At 64.0% G+C, this 16,728-nt stretch overlaps 1 protein-coding gene across 2 annotated transcripts in view; it reads left to right on the top strand.

Moving 5' to 3' along the window:
• Positions 1–160: 160 nt before the first annotated feature.
• Positions 161–16,728, top strand: part of LRRC4B (leucine rich repeat containing 4B) — a 35,995-nt gene continuing 19,427 nt past the window's right edge. The window contains exons 1-2 of one of the 2 annotated variants that reach the window (XM_045856172.1): positions 161–255; positions 15,603–15,934. In XM_045856172.1, the coding sequence (XP_045712128.1) occupies positions 15,638–15,934 (297 nt within the window). In that variant the 5' untranslated portion in view covers positions 161–255; positions 15,603–15,637. Of the gene's footprint in view, positions 256–13,291; positions 13,521–15,602; positions 15,935–16,728 lie in introns of those variants that run through there. The other variant, XM_045856171.1, reaches the window with a different exon arrangement.

The following is a 16,728-nucleotide window of genomic DNA, read 5'->3' as shown; positions in this document are numbered from 1 at the left end:
CCGGGCGGGCGAACAGGCGGAGCGGCCCCGACCCCCGCGCCCCGCGCCCCGCAGCGGCGGCGGCGGCTGCCGGAGCCCCCGCCCCATCCCGGAGCCGGGGCGGGGGGCGAGCGCGCGCGCCCCGGGCCGGCCGCAGCCCCGCCCCCCGCGCCTCCCCGCAGCGGGCCCGCACCCCGCGTCCCCGCGCCTGGCTGGGGGGGTCCTCCCCCCGCGGGCCGGGCATGCTGCCCCCCGGAAGGAGCCCCTGTCCTCGCTGTGAGTAGACGCCGAGGGGCGCCGGGCCAGGGCGGGGGGCGGGACCGTGGGGGGCGCGTGGGGGGCCTTCTCTAATTAGGGGACCGCGGTCTCGGGCCTCCTCGGGGATGGGGGGCGGTGGCAGAGGACAGTGGGAGGGGCCTGATGGGGAGCCGTGTCGCGTGGGGGAGGCAGCCCGGGGCGGGGGGGGGGGTGCGTTCTACGAGCCGGACGGGTTCTGCCTTAGGGGGGGTCGCCGCTGCCTGGGGACCGGCAGGGGTGGGGGTGCGCGTCCCGCGGCCGCTGCGTATCCAGCTGTGGGGTTGAGGATGCAGGCTTGTGGGGGGGGGGCTCGCGGGTGTAGGTCTGGGCCCCCCTTCCTGGGGCGGGAGTCCGCGTTCTCCCCCCCCCATTGCCCCTCCCACCCTCTACACCGCTGCTGCTTGGGGTGGGGGGGCACGCCAGTGATGGGGGGGGCGAGGCGGGCACGGGGTTTCCTTGGTGACCGCGCCTGGCAGGAGCGGTTGCCTTGGCAACCGGGGAGAACCGGGGAGTTTGGGAAGTGAGAATGGGAAAGATGGAGGGGGTGACTGGGGAGCGAGACAGCCCCCTCCCCAATCTTCAGCCCTTCTCCCCTGGGCGCCCCCTAACCCCCGCTGGCCAGCAGCCGAGCCCTCTCCCCAAGCCCCCCTTCCTTGACCCCATTCCGCTCCCGGGCCTTCTCTCCTTGGGCACGTGTCTCTCCGGGACCACTACCTTCCTCCCTCAGTCCTTAGCCCTGTCCTCTGGGGGGGGCCCTCCCCCCACTTGCTGCCCTCCAGAGCCTCCCCCCTCACACCTCTCTTCTGGGACCTTCTGACTGCACCCCATCTTCCCCCCCAGAATCTTCTCATCCTCGCCCTCTCTGACTCCCCCCCATACCTCCCTCCCCTGTCCCTCTCTCCAGGAGACCCCAACTTCAGCCTCCTCTCTGTCCGGGACCCCCTTCTACAACCTTCCTCCACGCGGCACCCTGTCCTTGTCTCCTCACCCCGGGGGGGCTCCCCAGTCCCAGACCTCCCAGTGCCAGGGCCCTCGTCCCCGGAACCTCTCCTTCTCCAAACCTCAGCTCCTTCCAACTCCCCATCAGTCCCGGAGCCAGAGGCCCGGGCTCTGTCCAGGGTTCCGCCCACGTCTCCAAGCCCCCTCTGTCGTGGGCTTCTCTCGGGTTGGGGGCCCAGGCAGTCTCCCTCCAGGGCCCGAGTCCCGCGGCCCGGACGCCACCTCGCCCACCCACCCCAGCCCCTTCTCCCTGCCACTCCCACCTGACCCTTCGCTCCCCACCCCCAGCTCCGCTTCCCCTGCCCTGCTCCCTTCATCCCCAGTCCCGCTCTCCCGAGGAGGCTTTCTCGGGGTGGGGAAATCCCCTGGGGAGAACCCAGCTGGGAAGGGGGAGGGGGAGGGAGCCTCAGGGCCGCCCCTCAGCCCCCACCCCGCCCCCTCCCCAGCTGGGAGCTGCAGTCGAGCCTCCGCAGCGCCCCATTGCTATGCGCCTCACATCCCAAGTCCCGGCCGCGCAGCCGCCAGACGCGAGCTCGGGCTCCAGCAGCAGCTGGGAGTAGCCGGAGTGGCTTCCCTGCGCGTCCAGGCAGCCCGGAGCACCCTCTCCCGCACCCCCCACCCCACCCCCCAAAAAAACTCCCCCTTCCAGGACCGGGACCAGGATCAGCCCCTCCCTCTTCCCGTAGCATCTTCTGTCTCCTCGCTTTTTCTAACCTGCATCGCGCAGCCTTCTCTTCCCCTTCCCACCTTCCTCCTGCTCTTCCCCGGGTCTCCTCGAAGCCTGGCCACCTGACTGTCCATGTCCCTCGCATGAGGGACAGAGGGTGGAGCAGCAGAGAGGCCTGAGAGAGACTCTCGGCCGAGGCAGGGAAGGTGGGACTCAGAGAGCCGAGGCACCGTGAGAGAGGGGCCCCGCTGACACACACACACACACACACACACGGAGTTACTTAATTTCCAAAAGAAACGGAGAGTCGGGGAGCCTGGGCGACACGGCGGGCACACAGTGGAGGCAAGAGCAGGGGGCATGGAGGCACAGCGCGTGATGGCCAGAGGGACCCGGATCCGTCCCAGGCGCGGGGTGGGACCGTGTGAGAGAGGGACACAGAGGCCCGTGTAGGCAGAGGCGCACACGCGTGCACACGCAGAGTCCGTCGCTGGCTGCCAGAGACCCCGTGTGGCATCAGAGACCCGGTCACACCCGTGGCTGCGGCTCCCCGAATCAGCCAGCGGCCGGCAGGAAGCCCCGGAGTGCGGTCCGCGCGCGGAGAGACGGGCACAGCCCCTCGCCCCGAGGCCTGCAGGGGAGACAAAGGCAGCCCCTCACGGAGAGAGGCGCTGGCCAGAGAGCTGGACTGGGGACCTCGCACTCACAGAGAGACACGCGAGACAGACACACGAGGGGGCCTCAGGGCGGCGGTGGTGCAGCCGGGCGCTGCAGATACGGTGGCAAGGCCAAGCGTGAGAGGTGCACGTGTGAGCTGGAGGGGGACCAGCCCCGCTGGACCCCCACAGCCACCCTCGGCTCCAGCCGGAGGCAGCTGGGAAGTCAGAGCGCTCCCGGGGTGCCCTTGCTAGCCGGCAGGACAGCGGAATGACGACCTTAGGCACGAAAGGGCCCCTGACACATCTCTGGGAAGTGGAGCCGGGGCTCCGCAGGCGGTGCGCGCGCACTCTCGCGCACCAGCGGAGGCCGTGCTGAGTTCTCAGCCCCTTCCAGGGCCCTGGCTCCAGGCCCAGCCTGGCCGCGGCCCCCGCCTCTGCCTGCCCTCCTCCCCACCCCCACCGCTCACCTGTCGTGCCTGCTGGGACCGTCGTCATTTCTCCAGTCTTTCTTCTCTCTCCCCCACCTCTCCGGGCTGGTATCTGTCCTAAGGTGTCACCTGGACTTCCCGTCTGTATCCAGCCTCTCACCTGTCTCCACCCGTCCCACGGGCTGACCCTTCAGCCCGTCCCCCAGTCCGTGCCTTCCTGTCCTCACTCATCTGTCTTTCTCTCTCCCGCCCCATCTGCTGTGAAACCTGCCTGCGGGTCTGCCTAGTTTAGCAGGTCTTTGTCCCCGAGCCACCCTCCCTCTCCTCCCACTGCTGGGCATCCTCCCTCTTCTGCCCCCACACGCTGGCCCCACATCCCTGAGCCTGCCCACTGGTGCCCCAGGGGCTGAGTGTGATTCCCCCAGGGCTATCAGTGGGTTTCATTTGTCATTGTTTTCCAATAGAGTAGCAATTTCACATAAAAATCCATTCTCACCCTGGCTGGTGTGGCTCAGTGGTGTGAACATCGACCTGTGAACTGAAGGGTCACCAGTTCGATTCCCAGTCAGGGCACATGCCTGCACCACAGGCCAGGTCCCCAGTGGAGGGCATGTAAGAGGCAACCACACATTGATGTTTCTCTCCCTCTCTTTCTCCCTCCCTTCCCCTCTGACTAAAAATAAATAAAATCTGTTCTAAAAAATCCATTCTCATCACAGGAAAAGAAAACTCTGGCTGGGGTGATGGATAAGGAGGCCCATGGAGGTGACCACTCGAAGACGGGGAAGCTTTATGTTGTTCTCGTGATACTAATAGAATGTCATTATTTCTCCAAAAAAATCCAGATGACCAGCTTTTTTATTAAAAAAAAAGATTTGAATTATTTATTTTTAGAGAAGGGGGAAGGGAGAGAGAAAGAGAGGGAGAGAAACATCAGTGTGTGGTTGCCTCTCACTCGCCCCCTACTGGGGACCTGGCCTGAAATCCAGGCGTGTGCCCTGACTGGGAATGGAACAGGCAACCCTTTGGTTCTCAATCCCCTGAGCCACACCAGCCAGGGCAGATTACCAGCTTCTTTTGAAACTCTCCCCCCAACCCCAGCGGCAGGCCACCCGTCCCTCCCCGCTCTCACTCACTGCCGGCCCATCTGCCACACCTGCCGGCCCACCATAGGCTGGGCCTTCCCCCCTGCCATTGCTCTTCCTCTTCTTGTCCGCATGGCACGCTTTTTGCCTTATCACTCTCCCCACACTCCCTCCCTGGGTTTCCTCCCACACTCACAGCCCCTGTGCCGTGGCGCTGGGCCTTGCTGTGGGACCGGGCTGCAGAGCACAGGCAAGGGCTCCTCTGATCCCAGTCGCCTGATTGGCCACCGAGGGCCCTGCCAATGTGCCAGAGTCTGTGCTGCCTGAAGCCACCACATTGCCAACCGTCCCCGGTGGGTTGGCCGCCAGGCCAGCCCCGGACCCCGCACTCTGTCCCCGGCATGTGTATGTTGGGTTGCCAGGTTGCACGCCAGCCACAGGCAGGGGTTGGTGTCTGCGTGTGTGGAGGGAGACGCACTTGGAGGTTTACTTGGCTGAGCGCAGATCTCAGAGAACAGGGCGGGGGGCTGGGCAGAGCATGGCATCAGACTGCAGTGACGGCCCGGGACCCTGTTCCGGAGGTCTCACCTCCAGGTCAGAGGGCAGAAGATGACAAGGCTCATCTTGTCAGCTGCTGTCACCTTGTCAGGTGCAGGAAGCCTGTTCCCCCTTTGTCTCTGGCAGGATAGAGAGAAACAAACTTGTCTCTCAGGCCAGGAACACTCCACCCGCCGTGGGGAGAAACCCCTGCCCCCCCCTTCCCGGTCCCTGAGAGGGGGTGGCTCCGCCACACAGCCCGGTGGCGGGAAAGTGAGCAGAGAGGCAGGATGCCCCTTGTTGCCTGGAAACCTACTCACTACTGTTGTCATGGCAGGCGGGGGCGGAGGGGCTGCATGGAGGCCTGGGAGATGGGTTGTGCCCGGCCCTGCAGTTGCGGGGGGGGGGGGCGGGTTGGAGTCTATCCCCCCCAAGAGGCCTGCTGAGGGTGAGAGAGCTGGTCCTGGTGGGCGAGTGGGGAGCCTGTGTGTGACCCAGATGCTAGTGGGGCTGGGGCTGGGGGCAGAGCCGCAGCAATGCCTGGAATTCCTGTCCTGGCTGTGCTCCCAGAACCTCTCGGTCCAAGGTCCTACCCAGGGAGCTCAGTGGGGGCCCAGAGCAGCCGCAGGTCTCCTGGAGTGGGGGTGGGAGGTGGGGGACAGACCCCAGGCATGAACGCAGAGATGTGCCCCCTTCCATCCTAGAACCCTCGAACTCGGGGTGGGAGACAGTAATGATGACCTCACACCACCTTGCGCCTCTCAGGAGCCAGGCTGCGTGCTGAGCACCCCGCAGGAATCCGTCCGTCTGTCCATTTACTCCTCCCAGCAGCCCTGCAGGGGAGGCACCGTCATCACCCCTAGTGAGGAAACTGAGGCCCAGAGACATGAGGCCCCTTGCCCGAGACCACAGGGCTGGAAGTGGCAGAGCTGGGGCTGCAAGCCCAGGCCTTCCCCAGCAGCGACCCCCGCTTTCCAGAGGGGAAACTGAGGCCCAGAGAAGGGAACACGCCAGTGCACCAGGCCCTCCCAGGGGGAGCAGGAATTGTTGCTAATTACGACAATTAGATGGTCAGTAACAGCGGACTCCCAGAGGACTGGCCTTTCAAGGAGACACAGGAGTTGCTCCAACCCAGGGGCTCCGGCCTCTCCACCCCAAGGCTCTCTCAGCCCCCGAGGGGAAGGGCCTCCCTACCCGACTCTCTCAGTGAACTTTGCACACCCAGGTTGGAGGGAGGTCCAATCCATGTCCGGCCTCGGGGAGAGGCAGAGACTCTAAGGGCCCCCCAAACTGTGATGAATGAGAGGTTTTGATTCAGCCTGAAAAGCTGGAGTTAGGCGTGGGAGGCGGGGGACAGAGTCACAGAGTGAGGAAAGGGTTTGTTCTTCCGGGCCAGTGAGGACAGACGGCAACTTTTCATATTGCTGTCCTTCAGTGCCCAGCACCAAGCCTGTCCCCACAAATCCCCACCCCCGAGCTGGGTGTCATCACCCGCACAGACAGAGCCTGAGGGGCAGCAGGGGGACCCCGGCGAGAGTCAGAGTGCCAAGCCAGGATTGGCTGGGGGCAATCTCTCTCCACCTGTCTGAGGGCCGGTGCATACAGTTGTCGAATAATTTCACAGAGAGCTTTCTCTGCCCTGGGCACTGCTCGCGGCCCGGCTCGGGGAGCGGACCACCGAAGCCCCACCACGCTAGGAGGTAGATGGGCTATTTTCCCCATTTTACAGATGAGCAAGTGAAGGCCCTGAGAGGCGGTGTCCCCTATCCAAGACCGCACAGTTAGTCATCATCGGTGGTTGAGGCTCTGGCCCAGTCTGGCCCATCCTTACACAGAGCAGGCTGGGAGGGTGGAGGGGAGGTCCTTATTCCTCCTAAAGACCCTCGGCCCCTCGCTCCTCACCCCACCAAGGCCCACCAGCTCATCACCTGCGTTTCCACAGGCCACCAGGCCATCGGGCTCCCGTTGATGTCTGAGAAACAAAAGTTGCTAACTTTCTGTTACTTGTAGTAGTATCTTCCCCCCCACCTTTTTAAAAAAGATTTTATTTATTTATTTTTAGAGAAAGGGGAAGGGAGGGAGAAAGAAGGGGAGGGAAACATCAGTGTGTGAGAGAAACATCAATAGATTGCCTCTCTCAGGCGCTGCAACCAGGGACCTGGCTGGGAATCGAACCCGCAACCTTTTGCTTTGCAGGATGATTCTCAACCAACCAAGCCACGTCAGCCAGGGTAGGCGCTGCAACCAGGGACCTGGCTGGGAATCGAACCCGCAACCTTTTGCTTTGCAGGATGATTCTCAACCAACCAAGCCACGTCAGCCAGGGTAGTAGTGCCCCCTCTTTTAAAGATAAAATAGTAGCACTCCCCATGAGACAGAAAACGGGTCGCAGCATTCGCCTTCCCAGAGCCAGCAGGGGCGAAAAGGAGCAGGAGGAGCGAGGGAGGGAGGGAGGGAGGCCGGACTCAAGCCGGCTCACACCCCACCCCTCCCAGGCTGCAAACTCAGCCTCAGGCACCGCTGCAGAAGCCTTGGCGACGGCCTTGGCGATGACCTCTGTTTTGAAAATCGCCAGTACCTGGCACGGCCCTGCATCACACTCACACCCAGGTAGACTCGGTTCAGGGGTGTTAAGCTGCCCCCACCTTCCAGAGTCACACAGCGCGCAGGGAACCCGGAGGATCAGCCTCCGCCTAGAGCCGCCTGGGCCTGGGTGTTCCTGTATACAGCCTGGACCTCGCCCTGCCTCAGTATGACCTTCTAGAAACGGGGCACGCGGCCCCCTCAGCACCTCCCATGACACGGGCATGTCACACTCAGTCACGTTCCAGTCTTGGGCTTTGATGTGACAGCCCCGCACAGTACCTGCGCCCGTGTCACAGCAGGGGCCCGGGCTGGGCGGGGGGGCTCGGGCAGGAGCTGGTTCCGCTGGGACACGGTTCCCAGTGCTTAGACCCAGTTAGCGCTGTCTGACACGGTCACCACCACAGCCACGGCCACGTGTGGCCATTCACATCTAAATGAATTTCAACCACATAAGCAATTCAGCCCCTCAGTCACACTCCCCAGGGGTGGGTGGGGGCAAGAGCGCGGCAGCCGCACTCGCTGGTGGCCCGCCATACCGGTCAGTGGGTGGCAGCGAGCGCGACAGACAGTGACGCATCCAGACACTGAGACACCTGCATGTGGGGAGTAAACAGCCGCGCCCTCAGGCCTTCCTGCGTCCCGACCCCTGCCCTCCCTGCCCCGGCTCTAATGGCGCCTGTTATTAATTCCCATTTCTCAAGGGAGGAAATGGAAGGACGGCCAGGGACTGTCACCAGGTCCTGCTTACAGAGGAGGAGGTGGGAGCCCAGGGTGGTGGTGACCACACGGGTTCGTGTATCCCTCCGCCACTCCTGCCCCACCCTCTCCCTTGAAGGGCGTGGGCCCGCCCCCGCCTCACCTCCCACGGCTCCTCCAAGCTCTGCACTCTGCTAAGTTCTGCTTTAGCCTTCACTTTTCACTGGTTCCCTCCTCTCCGTCCCCATGGTCTGCATGACCCCAGCCACAGGCGCATCCTCTCCCCAGGACCCTTGGCCCAGCTCCTCCCCAGCCTCCAGCCCATTCCTGCGGGTCTTTCCAACCCCGAGCTGACCCCGCCCTCCTCATCCCAGCCCCCACACCCCAGCCTCTGCTCCGGCGGTGCAGGTGGACGTCTGTGCCCGACTCCGACTCCACGGGGCTCCCGGACTCCCACCTGCCTCCCCAGCCAGCGGGCCTGGGCACCTGTGCGCCCATCCGCCTCCCGCAGGTCCTTCGGAGCTCAGCCTCGCTGCTGTCACTGCCCCTGGGCCAGGGGCAGTGCCCATCCGAAACACTCCAGCCCCAGCCCCCCATGCTTAGTCTTTGAATGTTACCCACGGAGTCCACTAACTCCCTAGAGAAAACAAAACAAAACAAAAACAGGACTCATTGGCCCCCATGCATGGGGTTCTGGCAGGGGACCTGGCAGAAGGGGGCGCTGGCTCGCTCATTCTTTGTTTAGCAAGTATTGACTTGGGGGTGGGAGGTTGTCCTAGGCCCTGAAGACCAGCAGTAAACAGGCCACACAAAGAGCCCACTGCCCTGGGTGCTCGCCTTCTAGTGGGGAGACAGACAATAAGCAGAGAACAAGTCATTGTCCATCAGGTGACGCCAGACATAATAGGCAGGCTGTAAAGGGGGCGGGGGGGGGGGGGAGCAGCAGAAGCCCTGGCTGGTGTGGCTCAGTCGATTGAGCAGAGGCCTACAAACCAGAGGGTCAGGGGTTCGATTCCCAGTCAGGGCACATGCCTGGGTTGTGGGCCAGGTCCCCAGTAGGGGGTGCATGAGAGGCAAACACACATTGGTGTTTCTCTCCCTCTCTTTCTCCTTTCTTTCTCTCTTTAAAAGAAAAAAATCTTAAAAAAGAAAAAGAAGCATAAGTGGGGCGGGGACAAAGAAGCCCTCTCCAAGTTGGCATTGCAACAGAGACAGAGAGAGGCTTGTAGACCCAAGAAGGACCGCTCAGGGCAGAGGGGGCAGCAGGAGCAAAGGCCCTGGGGTGGGAATGTGCCCGAGGTGTGGGAGGAGCCTCAGAGGCCACGGGGCCAGGAGCCTCTCAGTAAATACTGGTTAAATGAACACAGGAAGACTGAATAAACAACGGGGCCTCCGAGCAAGGGGGCAGTTGGGGAAGACAGGACAAGCCCGAGCCTCGGAGCAAGCCCCCCCTCCCCAGCTCCACGCAGGCCCCTGGGAAGCCGGCCTGCTGCCTAGAGGCCCGCAGCCCGGTGCCCTCAGCAGCCGCCGGGAGGGGCCCGAGCAGCCCTTCTCCCAGGGTTCTTCTGTCTCAAACGTTAGGGGCCTGTCAATTCTCAGGGCTTTGGGGTTACTTTTATTTTAAAAGCATTTAGGACACTGGCTGGCTCAGAGCCACTCACATGTGAAGTTGTTTCATCCATCCCTGAAGCGTGAGCTGCTCATACCCTCCCCCGCCATGCGCCCCCCTTCACAGCCCGGGGCCTCGCCCATGCGCAGGCCTGGGGAGAAGTGTTCGGCTCTCCCTGGCTTTGATGTCTCACCTCCCTCCCGGCTCCGGGCTCCACTTCCGCCACAGTCCCTCGCAGTCGGGAAGTTCTTCTTTAGATCTCACCTCCATCTCTCTTGCTGCGAAGGCAGTCAATTTCCTATCTTTTCTCTCACCTCCTGAACTTCCCCTAGAAAAAAATGAATACGCCTGACGAGAATGCCTTCTGCCTCCCTTTCCCCCTCGCCCCGCCTCCCCGGGGCCACCTAAATTTCCCATCTGCCAACAGCCTGGATCCTCTCAGGCACAGCCCTCAGAGACCTCAGCGCCCGGGCTGGGGAGGGTGCCCGACCTCAGCCCCACACCGCCAGTGCCACTGCCTTCACGCCGCTGCCTTCACGGGATCTCAGCTCGCTCCCTGCTCCCCTGACACTCTGTCGCCCCATCTCTGCCTTTCGCACCTCTTCTCTCCTCAGGGCCTCTCGCACCAAGTGGGGTGGACAACAGGTGTGCGGGGCGCTGGGTTAGAGAGGCACTGTGGTGACCTGGCCAAGGTCTGGGCCTTAGGCCCCACTCCTAGCTGTCTCCTGCAGGCCATGTGACCCCTGGCCAGGTCCTGCAGGCCTCTGGACCTGCCTCCCCGTCTGTGAAATGGATGCAAGAACAGTCCCCTTGTCCCTGGGACCTGGAGAGAAGCCAGCAGCCCGAGGCATGGGCTGTGATTAGCACGGCCCTGGGCGTGTGGCAGGTGTTCAGTAACTGCTTCCTGTCACTGCGAGGAGGCCGTGGCCAGTGGGAGGGGCACAGAAGGCAGGCCACAGAGCCTCCGCCAGCAGGGCGTGGGGCAGGGGCAAAGTTGTCACATCCTCTGCAGTGGGGGCAAAGGCAGGGGCTTTGGGGGGGATGGGTCTTGTTCTACATCCCACAGGGGACCTCAGTGGGACTGTCATTAAGCTCAGGGGTCTCTGGGGCCCCTTTGGTGAGGCTGACCAGGAGGGGCTATTCCTAGCTGTGTTGGCCTCACCTTTGTGCCTCAGCTTCCCAATCTGGGAAATGGGCAGGTGGGGGAACCACAGAACGGGGCCTGGTTGGTGCCAGGTGTGCGGCAGATGTTTCGTGATTGGCAGTGGTGTTATTCAAGGTGTTATACAAGTCGGGCGTGCACGGGGTGCCTAGCTGTGGGAACGCACTCAGAAGAGGAGGGGTGGAGCTCATTCGAGTGGTGTGGAAGAGGCAACTCTCTGCAGGGCGCGGCACTTAGTGGGGTGCACCTGCAGTTTGGGATCTAGGGTGCACTAGCCGAGACCAAGCAAGCCAGGTGGCACCGTGGTCTGAGCTGGAGGCAGCTGTGTCTGTAGCCTATGGATGTGCTGCCTCTGGCAGGCAGCCCTCCGGGCATGGGAAGGGACCTCAGACTCAGGGAGCATCTGAGGCGTGAGCCCCAGGTGGGCAGCTGCTGGCATGTGTCCTGCCTGGGTGTGCAGAGTAGGGGATGTGGGGATGGCTGTGCCTCGGTGTGACTCTGTGAAGCATGTGGTGTAACGGGGGAAATACAGACTAACAGCAACAACACCTTATCCGTTCAGTCATGACGATCACTGAGCACCTCCCATGTGCTCCCACATGCCATAGACACTGGGACCACACAAAACAGAAACAACCCCCGCCCTTGGGGAGCTCATGCTCCAGGGTACAAGCTCACGAGAGGTTGATGGCGAAAAAACATTATACAGAAAAACAAAGCAGAGAAGGTTCCAGAAGAGTCGGGGGTAGTGGTGAAGGGGGGTCTGTGTGCTGTGAGGTGGTCACGATGGCCTCACTGAGAAGGTGACATCTCAGCAAAAGCCTGAGAGAAGACAGGGAAAGCTGGGGCTGAGGGGCCCAGGCAGAGGGAAGGGCACATGCAAAGGCCCTGAGGTGGCCAGACAGGCGCACAGCCCGTCCTCATACCAGAAAGAGGCCACAGGGCAAGCAGAGGGGGTGGGTGGCTGCAGAAGTCAGAGCAGCAGTCCGGGGAGAGGGGCCTCTGCCCCTGACACCCAGAGAGACAGTCAGTTTGGTCAGAGCAGGAGAGGCTGCTGGGCAGAGGATGGCAGGATCTGGCAGGACACGCTGGCTGTGGTGGGAACAGACTGGGAGGGAGACAAGGGTGGAAGTGGGGAGGCCCGTGAGGAGGCTCCCCTGATCACTGCGGGGAGATGGCGGCAGGCCAGGACAACGAGGGGTCCGCCTGTCTCGTGAAGGTACGGCCACTTGCCGAGCACTTAGCCAGTCGGCCCCTGGTCGCCCAGTGAGATAGACACTGTCATCACCCTGGTTCACAGCGTCTGTCTGCAGCCCAGAAACACGAAGGCCCTGGCCGGAGGCCACACAGCAAGCACACCACCGGCCCAGCGCTCTGGCTGGCCCTGGCGCTCAGCAGTGTTCTCTCCTCCTGCCCCTCGTCTTTTGTGGCCCGTGGCTGTCCTGGGCTCCGAGTGTGGAGGCAGCATTTGTCAGTGCCTACACCTGTGTGTGCATATAAGATTTAATGGATGGACAGACAGACAGACGGATGAGTTGAATGAGCAAATGCCACCTCACTGCCCATTTTGCAGACATGTACCGGGAGGCAGCTGCCAGGGCATGGCTGAGGTCCAGGGGAGAGAGAGCCCGCGTGGGGGTGGGTTTCTCCGAGTGTGAACTGTCGGCTGAAGGACTGGGCGTGTGGGATGTGGGTCCCAGTGTGCCGGTGCAGCAGGGCTGGGGTGTGGAGTGAATGGCCGTGCAGTGTGGTGGTGGCGGTGGGGGGGGGGGGGCGGTTAGGGGCCCCTCAGGTCCTGGAGGGGGTGCCCGCAGGGGAGCCTGTCTAGGTTGTCTGTCTGCCCTGGGCCTGGGGGGCTGGTGCAGGACCGGTGCCTGGGGCCCAGCGGCAGTGGGAGGGGCAGTCAGCCTGGCTCTGCAGCCCACAAGGCGGCCTGAGCCACGAGGCCAGGCTTGGCAGGGCCCAGGCCCCCTCCCCGGGCAGCCCAGCCGGCAGCGTCCTCCCCCTCCGCCCTCCTTCCCCGACCTTCCCTGCTGCCCAGAACCAACGGGTTAATTAGATAACGGAGCCTTTGATTAGCGGGGGAGGGGGAGGCCTCTGGGCCTCGGGAAGGGGGGCGAGGAGGAGGGAGGAGAGGCGCCCTCCCCGTCCAGAAGGAGAGAAAGGCGGAGGGAGGGGTGAGAGGGAGGGAGCGAGGCTCCGCTTGGCTCTGCACTGCCGTGTGACTAGAAATTGTAATCGCGGAGAAAGGGAGAGAGAGAGACAGACAGACAGACGGACAGGGAATCTGACTGAGACAGGCTTCCGGAACACCAGAGGGTGATGGGGACCGAGGGAGAGTGAGGAGGAGATGGAGGAGAGGGAGAGAGGGGCCCCGGTGGTCCCCGGGGAGGCCCGGCAGTGAGGGGACAGCGTGACAGGGCTGAGGAGGGACGGGCCGGTGGCAGAGGGGCCGAGAGAGAGGAGAGGGGCCCGGGGCCGGTGGCAGGCGGAGAGGAGAGAGACTGTCGGTCGGTGGGGGGAAAGTGGAGGTAGAGGTGGGGGCAGGGGCAGGGACCAGAGGAGGCCAGCAGGGCGGGGAGGAGGAGAAGGCTGCGGCAGTGGCCTACGACAGCTGCCCCCCGGGGGCGGGAAGGGTGACAGGAGACGAGGGGGGGGCGCGGGGAGACCCAAGAAGCCCCTGCGCCCCCCCCAGCACGACCTCGACAGAACCCAGAGAGCTGGGGAGGCAGAGCCCGGCAGCGGCGGCGGCTGGAGGCATGTGCAGGGGGGGCCTGGGGTGCAGGGAGAGGCCCAGCGAAAGCCGAGCCACCAGGGTGAGTGTCCCTTCTGTGGGAGGGGACAAGGACGGAGACGGGAGATGGCGAGGGTGCAGGAGGGAAGGGAGGAGGCCGGGCAGCCGCTGCAGGAGCGGTGATGGGGGGTGAGGGGGACGGACGTGGGCTGGCGGCAGGAGAGATGGGGACGGGTGAGGAGGTGGAGACACAGCGGCCGGCAGAGAGCTGGGGTGCAGCGGGCTCCCACCGTCCCGGGGCTGTCCTGGCCCCTGGGTCCCCGAGCCTCCAATGCGGGCCCCATCGGGCCGCACCAGTCCCTGGCTTAGAGGGTGCAGGTTGGGTGCTCCCCAGTCCTAGGAGGTGGGGGCGCAGCCATGGGCTCTGGACAAGGACAGAGCCTGAGTCCCCCGGTCACACTGGGGAAGGGAGGGAAGGCCCCGCCGCCCTCCCCTCAGACAGATGCTCTCCCGGCCCCCAGCCCCGCGGGCAGAAAAATGAGTTTGGGATCCAGACAGAACTGCCAGCCCTCTCTCCGTCCCTCTGTCTGTCTGTCCCTCTGCCTCGGTCTCCCTCTGTCTGTCTCTCTGTCCTTCTCTCTCATTTCTGTCTGTCTGTCTGTCCCTCTGTCTCTCCGTCCCTCTGCCTCTGTCTCCCGCTCACTGGCACACAGGCACTCAGGCACACAGACACACGCATTTCCATCGGAGTCGAAACGACCTGGGAAACTGCAGGGGGGGAGAGTGGATGCATGCGGTCGTGCGTGTGCGGGGGGGGGGGGGTCTGGGTCTGAGGGTCCAAGCCGCCGTGTGAGGGCGTGCCCCTGTCACGGCTGGCGGCCCGAGTGTGCAGGCGGCTCCTGGGGACTCGCAGGCCTCGCCTTGGCGTGGCGGAGCAGGGCTCGCTGGCGTGGGTGCCCCCGTGCATCTCGGGCACCGTGTGTGCAGGGCCTGGGGGCCGCAGGGTGGCCCTGGGGCTGCAGCCCCTCGGCCCTCTCCACCCACCGCAGGGCCCCATGCCCTGGGACAGCCACTTTCTGTCCTGGGGCCTCAGTGTCCTCATCTGTGAGCTGGGCCCGTAACCGCTTCCTCCTGCGGTTAGCACGAGGCTTCCTCCGGTGAGACTGCGTGTGTGCACAGAAAAGGCTTGCTCCGAAGTCCCGAGCAGTCTTCTTCATGGTTACTGTGAGCTTAGAACAATGATGGTTATTGTTACTATCAGCTTATCCTCCTGTGGAAGTGGGGGTGGGAAGACCTGACCCCACACTGCCCTCCTTCCTGGCAGAGCTCAGGCACAGGGTCCCGGGCCCCCGGCTCCGGCCTTTCAGGTTCCCTGCTCTTGGCCTGCAGACCCTGCCGCTCCAGGTCAATCTGGGCCCCCTGGGCCCCCAGCACTGCCTTCAGCCTCCTCCCCATCCACCCCACACTGCCTCCCGGCCTCACTAGCCACACCCCTCACCTCCGCAGTTGCCTGGCTGGCACCTCGTGTTCCTTCAGCTTCCTCTGTGTGTCTAACTCCAATCCCCGCACCTGCCGTGAGGCCCCAGGTCCTGGACTGGCTGAGAGGGCTGGGGCCAGTGCGTAGCTGGGCTAGCGTGATGGATGGAGGGTGTGCAGGCAGGTGCTGGGAGGTCAGCCTCCTTGCAAACGCTCCAGGAGGGAGAAGGGAGGGGAGGGCACAGGACAGGAGGCTGGAGTCAGCTCCCAGAGGCTCACACGGGTGACCGGGGGTCGGGGTGGGTGCCGTGCTAGGAACCAGAACCCCACGCAGACTCCCTACCCGACGCCCCACCCTCCCTCCGTCACCTCTGCCTCGCCTGTCTCTCCCTTCCTCTCTGCCCACTTACCCGCCTTTTTGAAATCCTGCCAAGAACTAAGTGTTGAATCTGGCTGGCCTCGCCTCTAACGGGCCACGTGACCTTGGGCAAGCGTGTCCTCTGGCCCAGCCTCAGTTTTCGGCTCTGTGAAATGGGCATAAAGTCTTCTCAGCGGGGAGGGGGTGAGATGAGAGGAGGGCAGGGAGGGGACGGCAGTGGCCACAGTGGCCAGAGCTGGGGGCTGGGGAGCGGACGGGCCAGGCGGGTTCCCCCACCCTCACCGAGCCTCTCCTTCTCTCTCCCGACAGCCCCCCGGCGCCCGTGCGGAGCATGAACATTGAGGATGGCGTGCGCCCGCGGCTCCCCGTGCCCCCCACTGCCGCCCAGTAGGATGTCCTGGCCCCATGGGGCCCTGCTCTTCCTCTGGCTCTTCTCCCCACCCCTGGGGGCCGGCGGGGGCGGCGTGGCCTTGACCCTGGCTGCTGGAGGGGGCTCCCCGCCAGCCACCTCCTGCCCGGCAGCCTGCTCCTGCAGCAACCAGGCCAGCCGGGTGATCTGCACACGGAGAGAGCTGGCAGAGGTCCCGGCCAGCATCCCTGTCAACACTCGGTACCTGAACCTGCAGGAGAACGGCATCCAGGTGAGCCCCGGGGGCAGCCGGCGGTGGGGTGGGTGAGGGTGGTGGCCTGTGCCTCCTCCCTGCGTGGGCGAGGGCCTCCTGGGTGACCCCGCCTGCTCCTCACGTCCACCCCTGGGCACTTCTGAGATGCTGTCTGTACCCTATTAAGTGGAGCAGAGGCTGTCTGGATCTCCTCAGGCACAGGGCTCTCTGTCTCTGTGCCAGGGAGTTGGGGCCCAGGGCAGAACCACCTGCCCGCTTCCCACAGCGGGGCAGGCAAACACCCGATTGACCGGGCCGGCCCTGGGGTCACAGGTCGACCCGGGAGCCTCCCCTCCATGGGGTCTCTGTGCTGTGTGTCCCGCCTGCTGGGTGGCCTTAGTCCGGTGGTGGAGTCTGCATCTCTGTTTTTCGTCTGAGAAAGGGGATGAGAGCGCCCCCCAGGGGCTGGGGGTGGGTTTTGTACTTGTCAAGGGTGTAGAGTCATCTTGGTACCTGGGGAGCCCCACTCTGCTGCTAGTGTGGGGCTCACACCCCCGCTTCCTTCTGGGAGCCGGTGTGAATCTCGCATGAGACTCTGAGCCCCAGGGCAGCTGCTACCTGATCAATTATGAGGCTGACTCAGGCGGCCCCGGCTGAGGCTGTGGGGCTGAGCTGTGCCTGTTCAAAGCTGGTCCTCTCCTCCGCTCGCTCAGCTGGTGTTTGGAGCTGGTATTCCACGGTGGGGACGGGGCGTCCACCGCACTGTAGGGGGTTGAGCGATCCCTCCGTACTAGGTGGGGGATTGCACCCTCGCCCCCAGTTCCCAAAACGTC

Source organism: Phyllostomus hastatus, unplaced genomic scaffold, assembly GCF_019186645.2.
Source record: "Phyllostomus hastatus isolate PE091 unplaced genomic scaffold, TTU_PhHast_1.1 phas_scaffold_1224, whole genome shotgun sequence".
Taxonomy (NCBI): domain Eukaryota; kingdom Metazoa; phylum Chordata; class Mammalia; order Chiroptera; family Phyllostomidae; genus Phyllostomus; species Phyllostomus hastatus.
The sequence above is the reverse complement of the archived record's forward strand: the minus strand, read 5'-3'. Positions and strand labels throughout refer to the sequence as shown.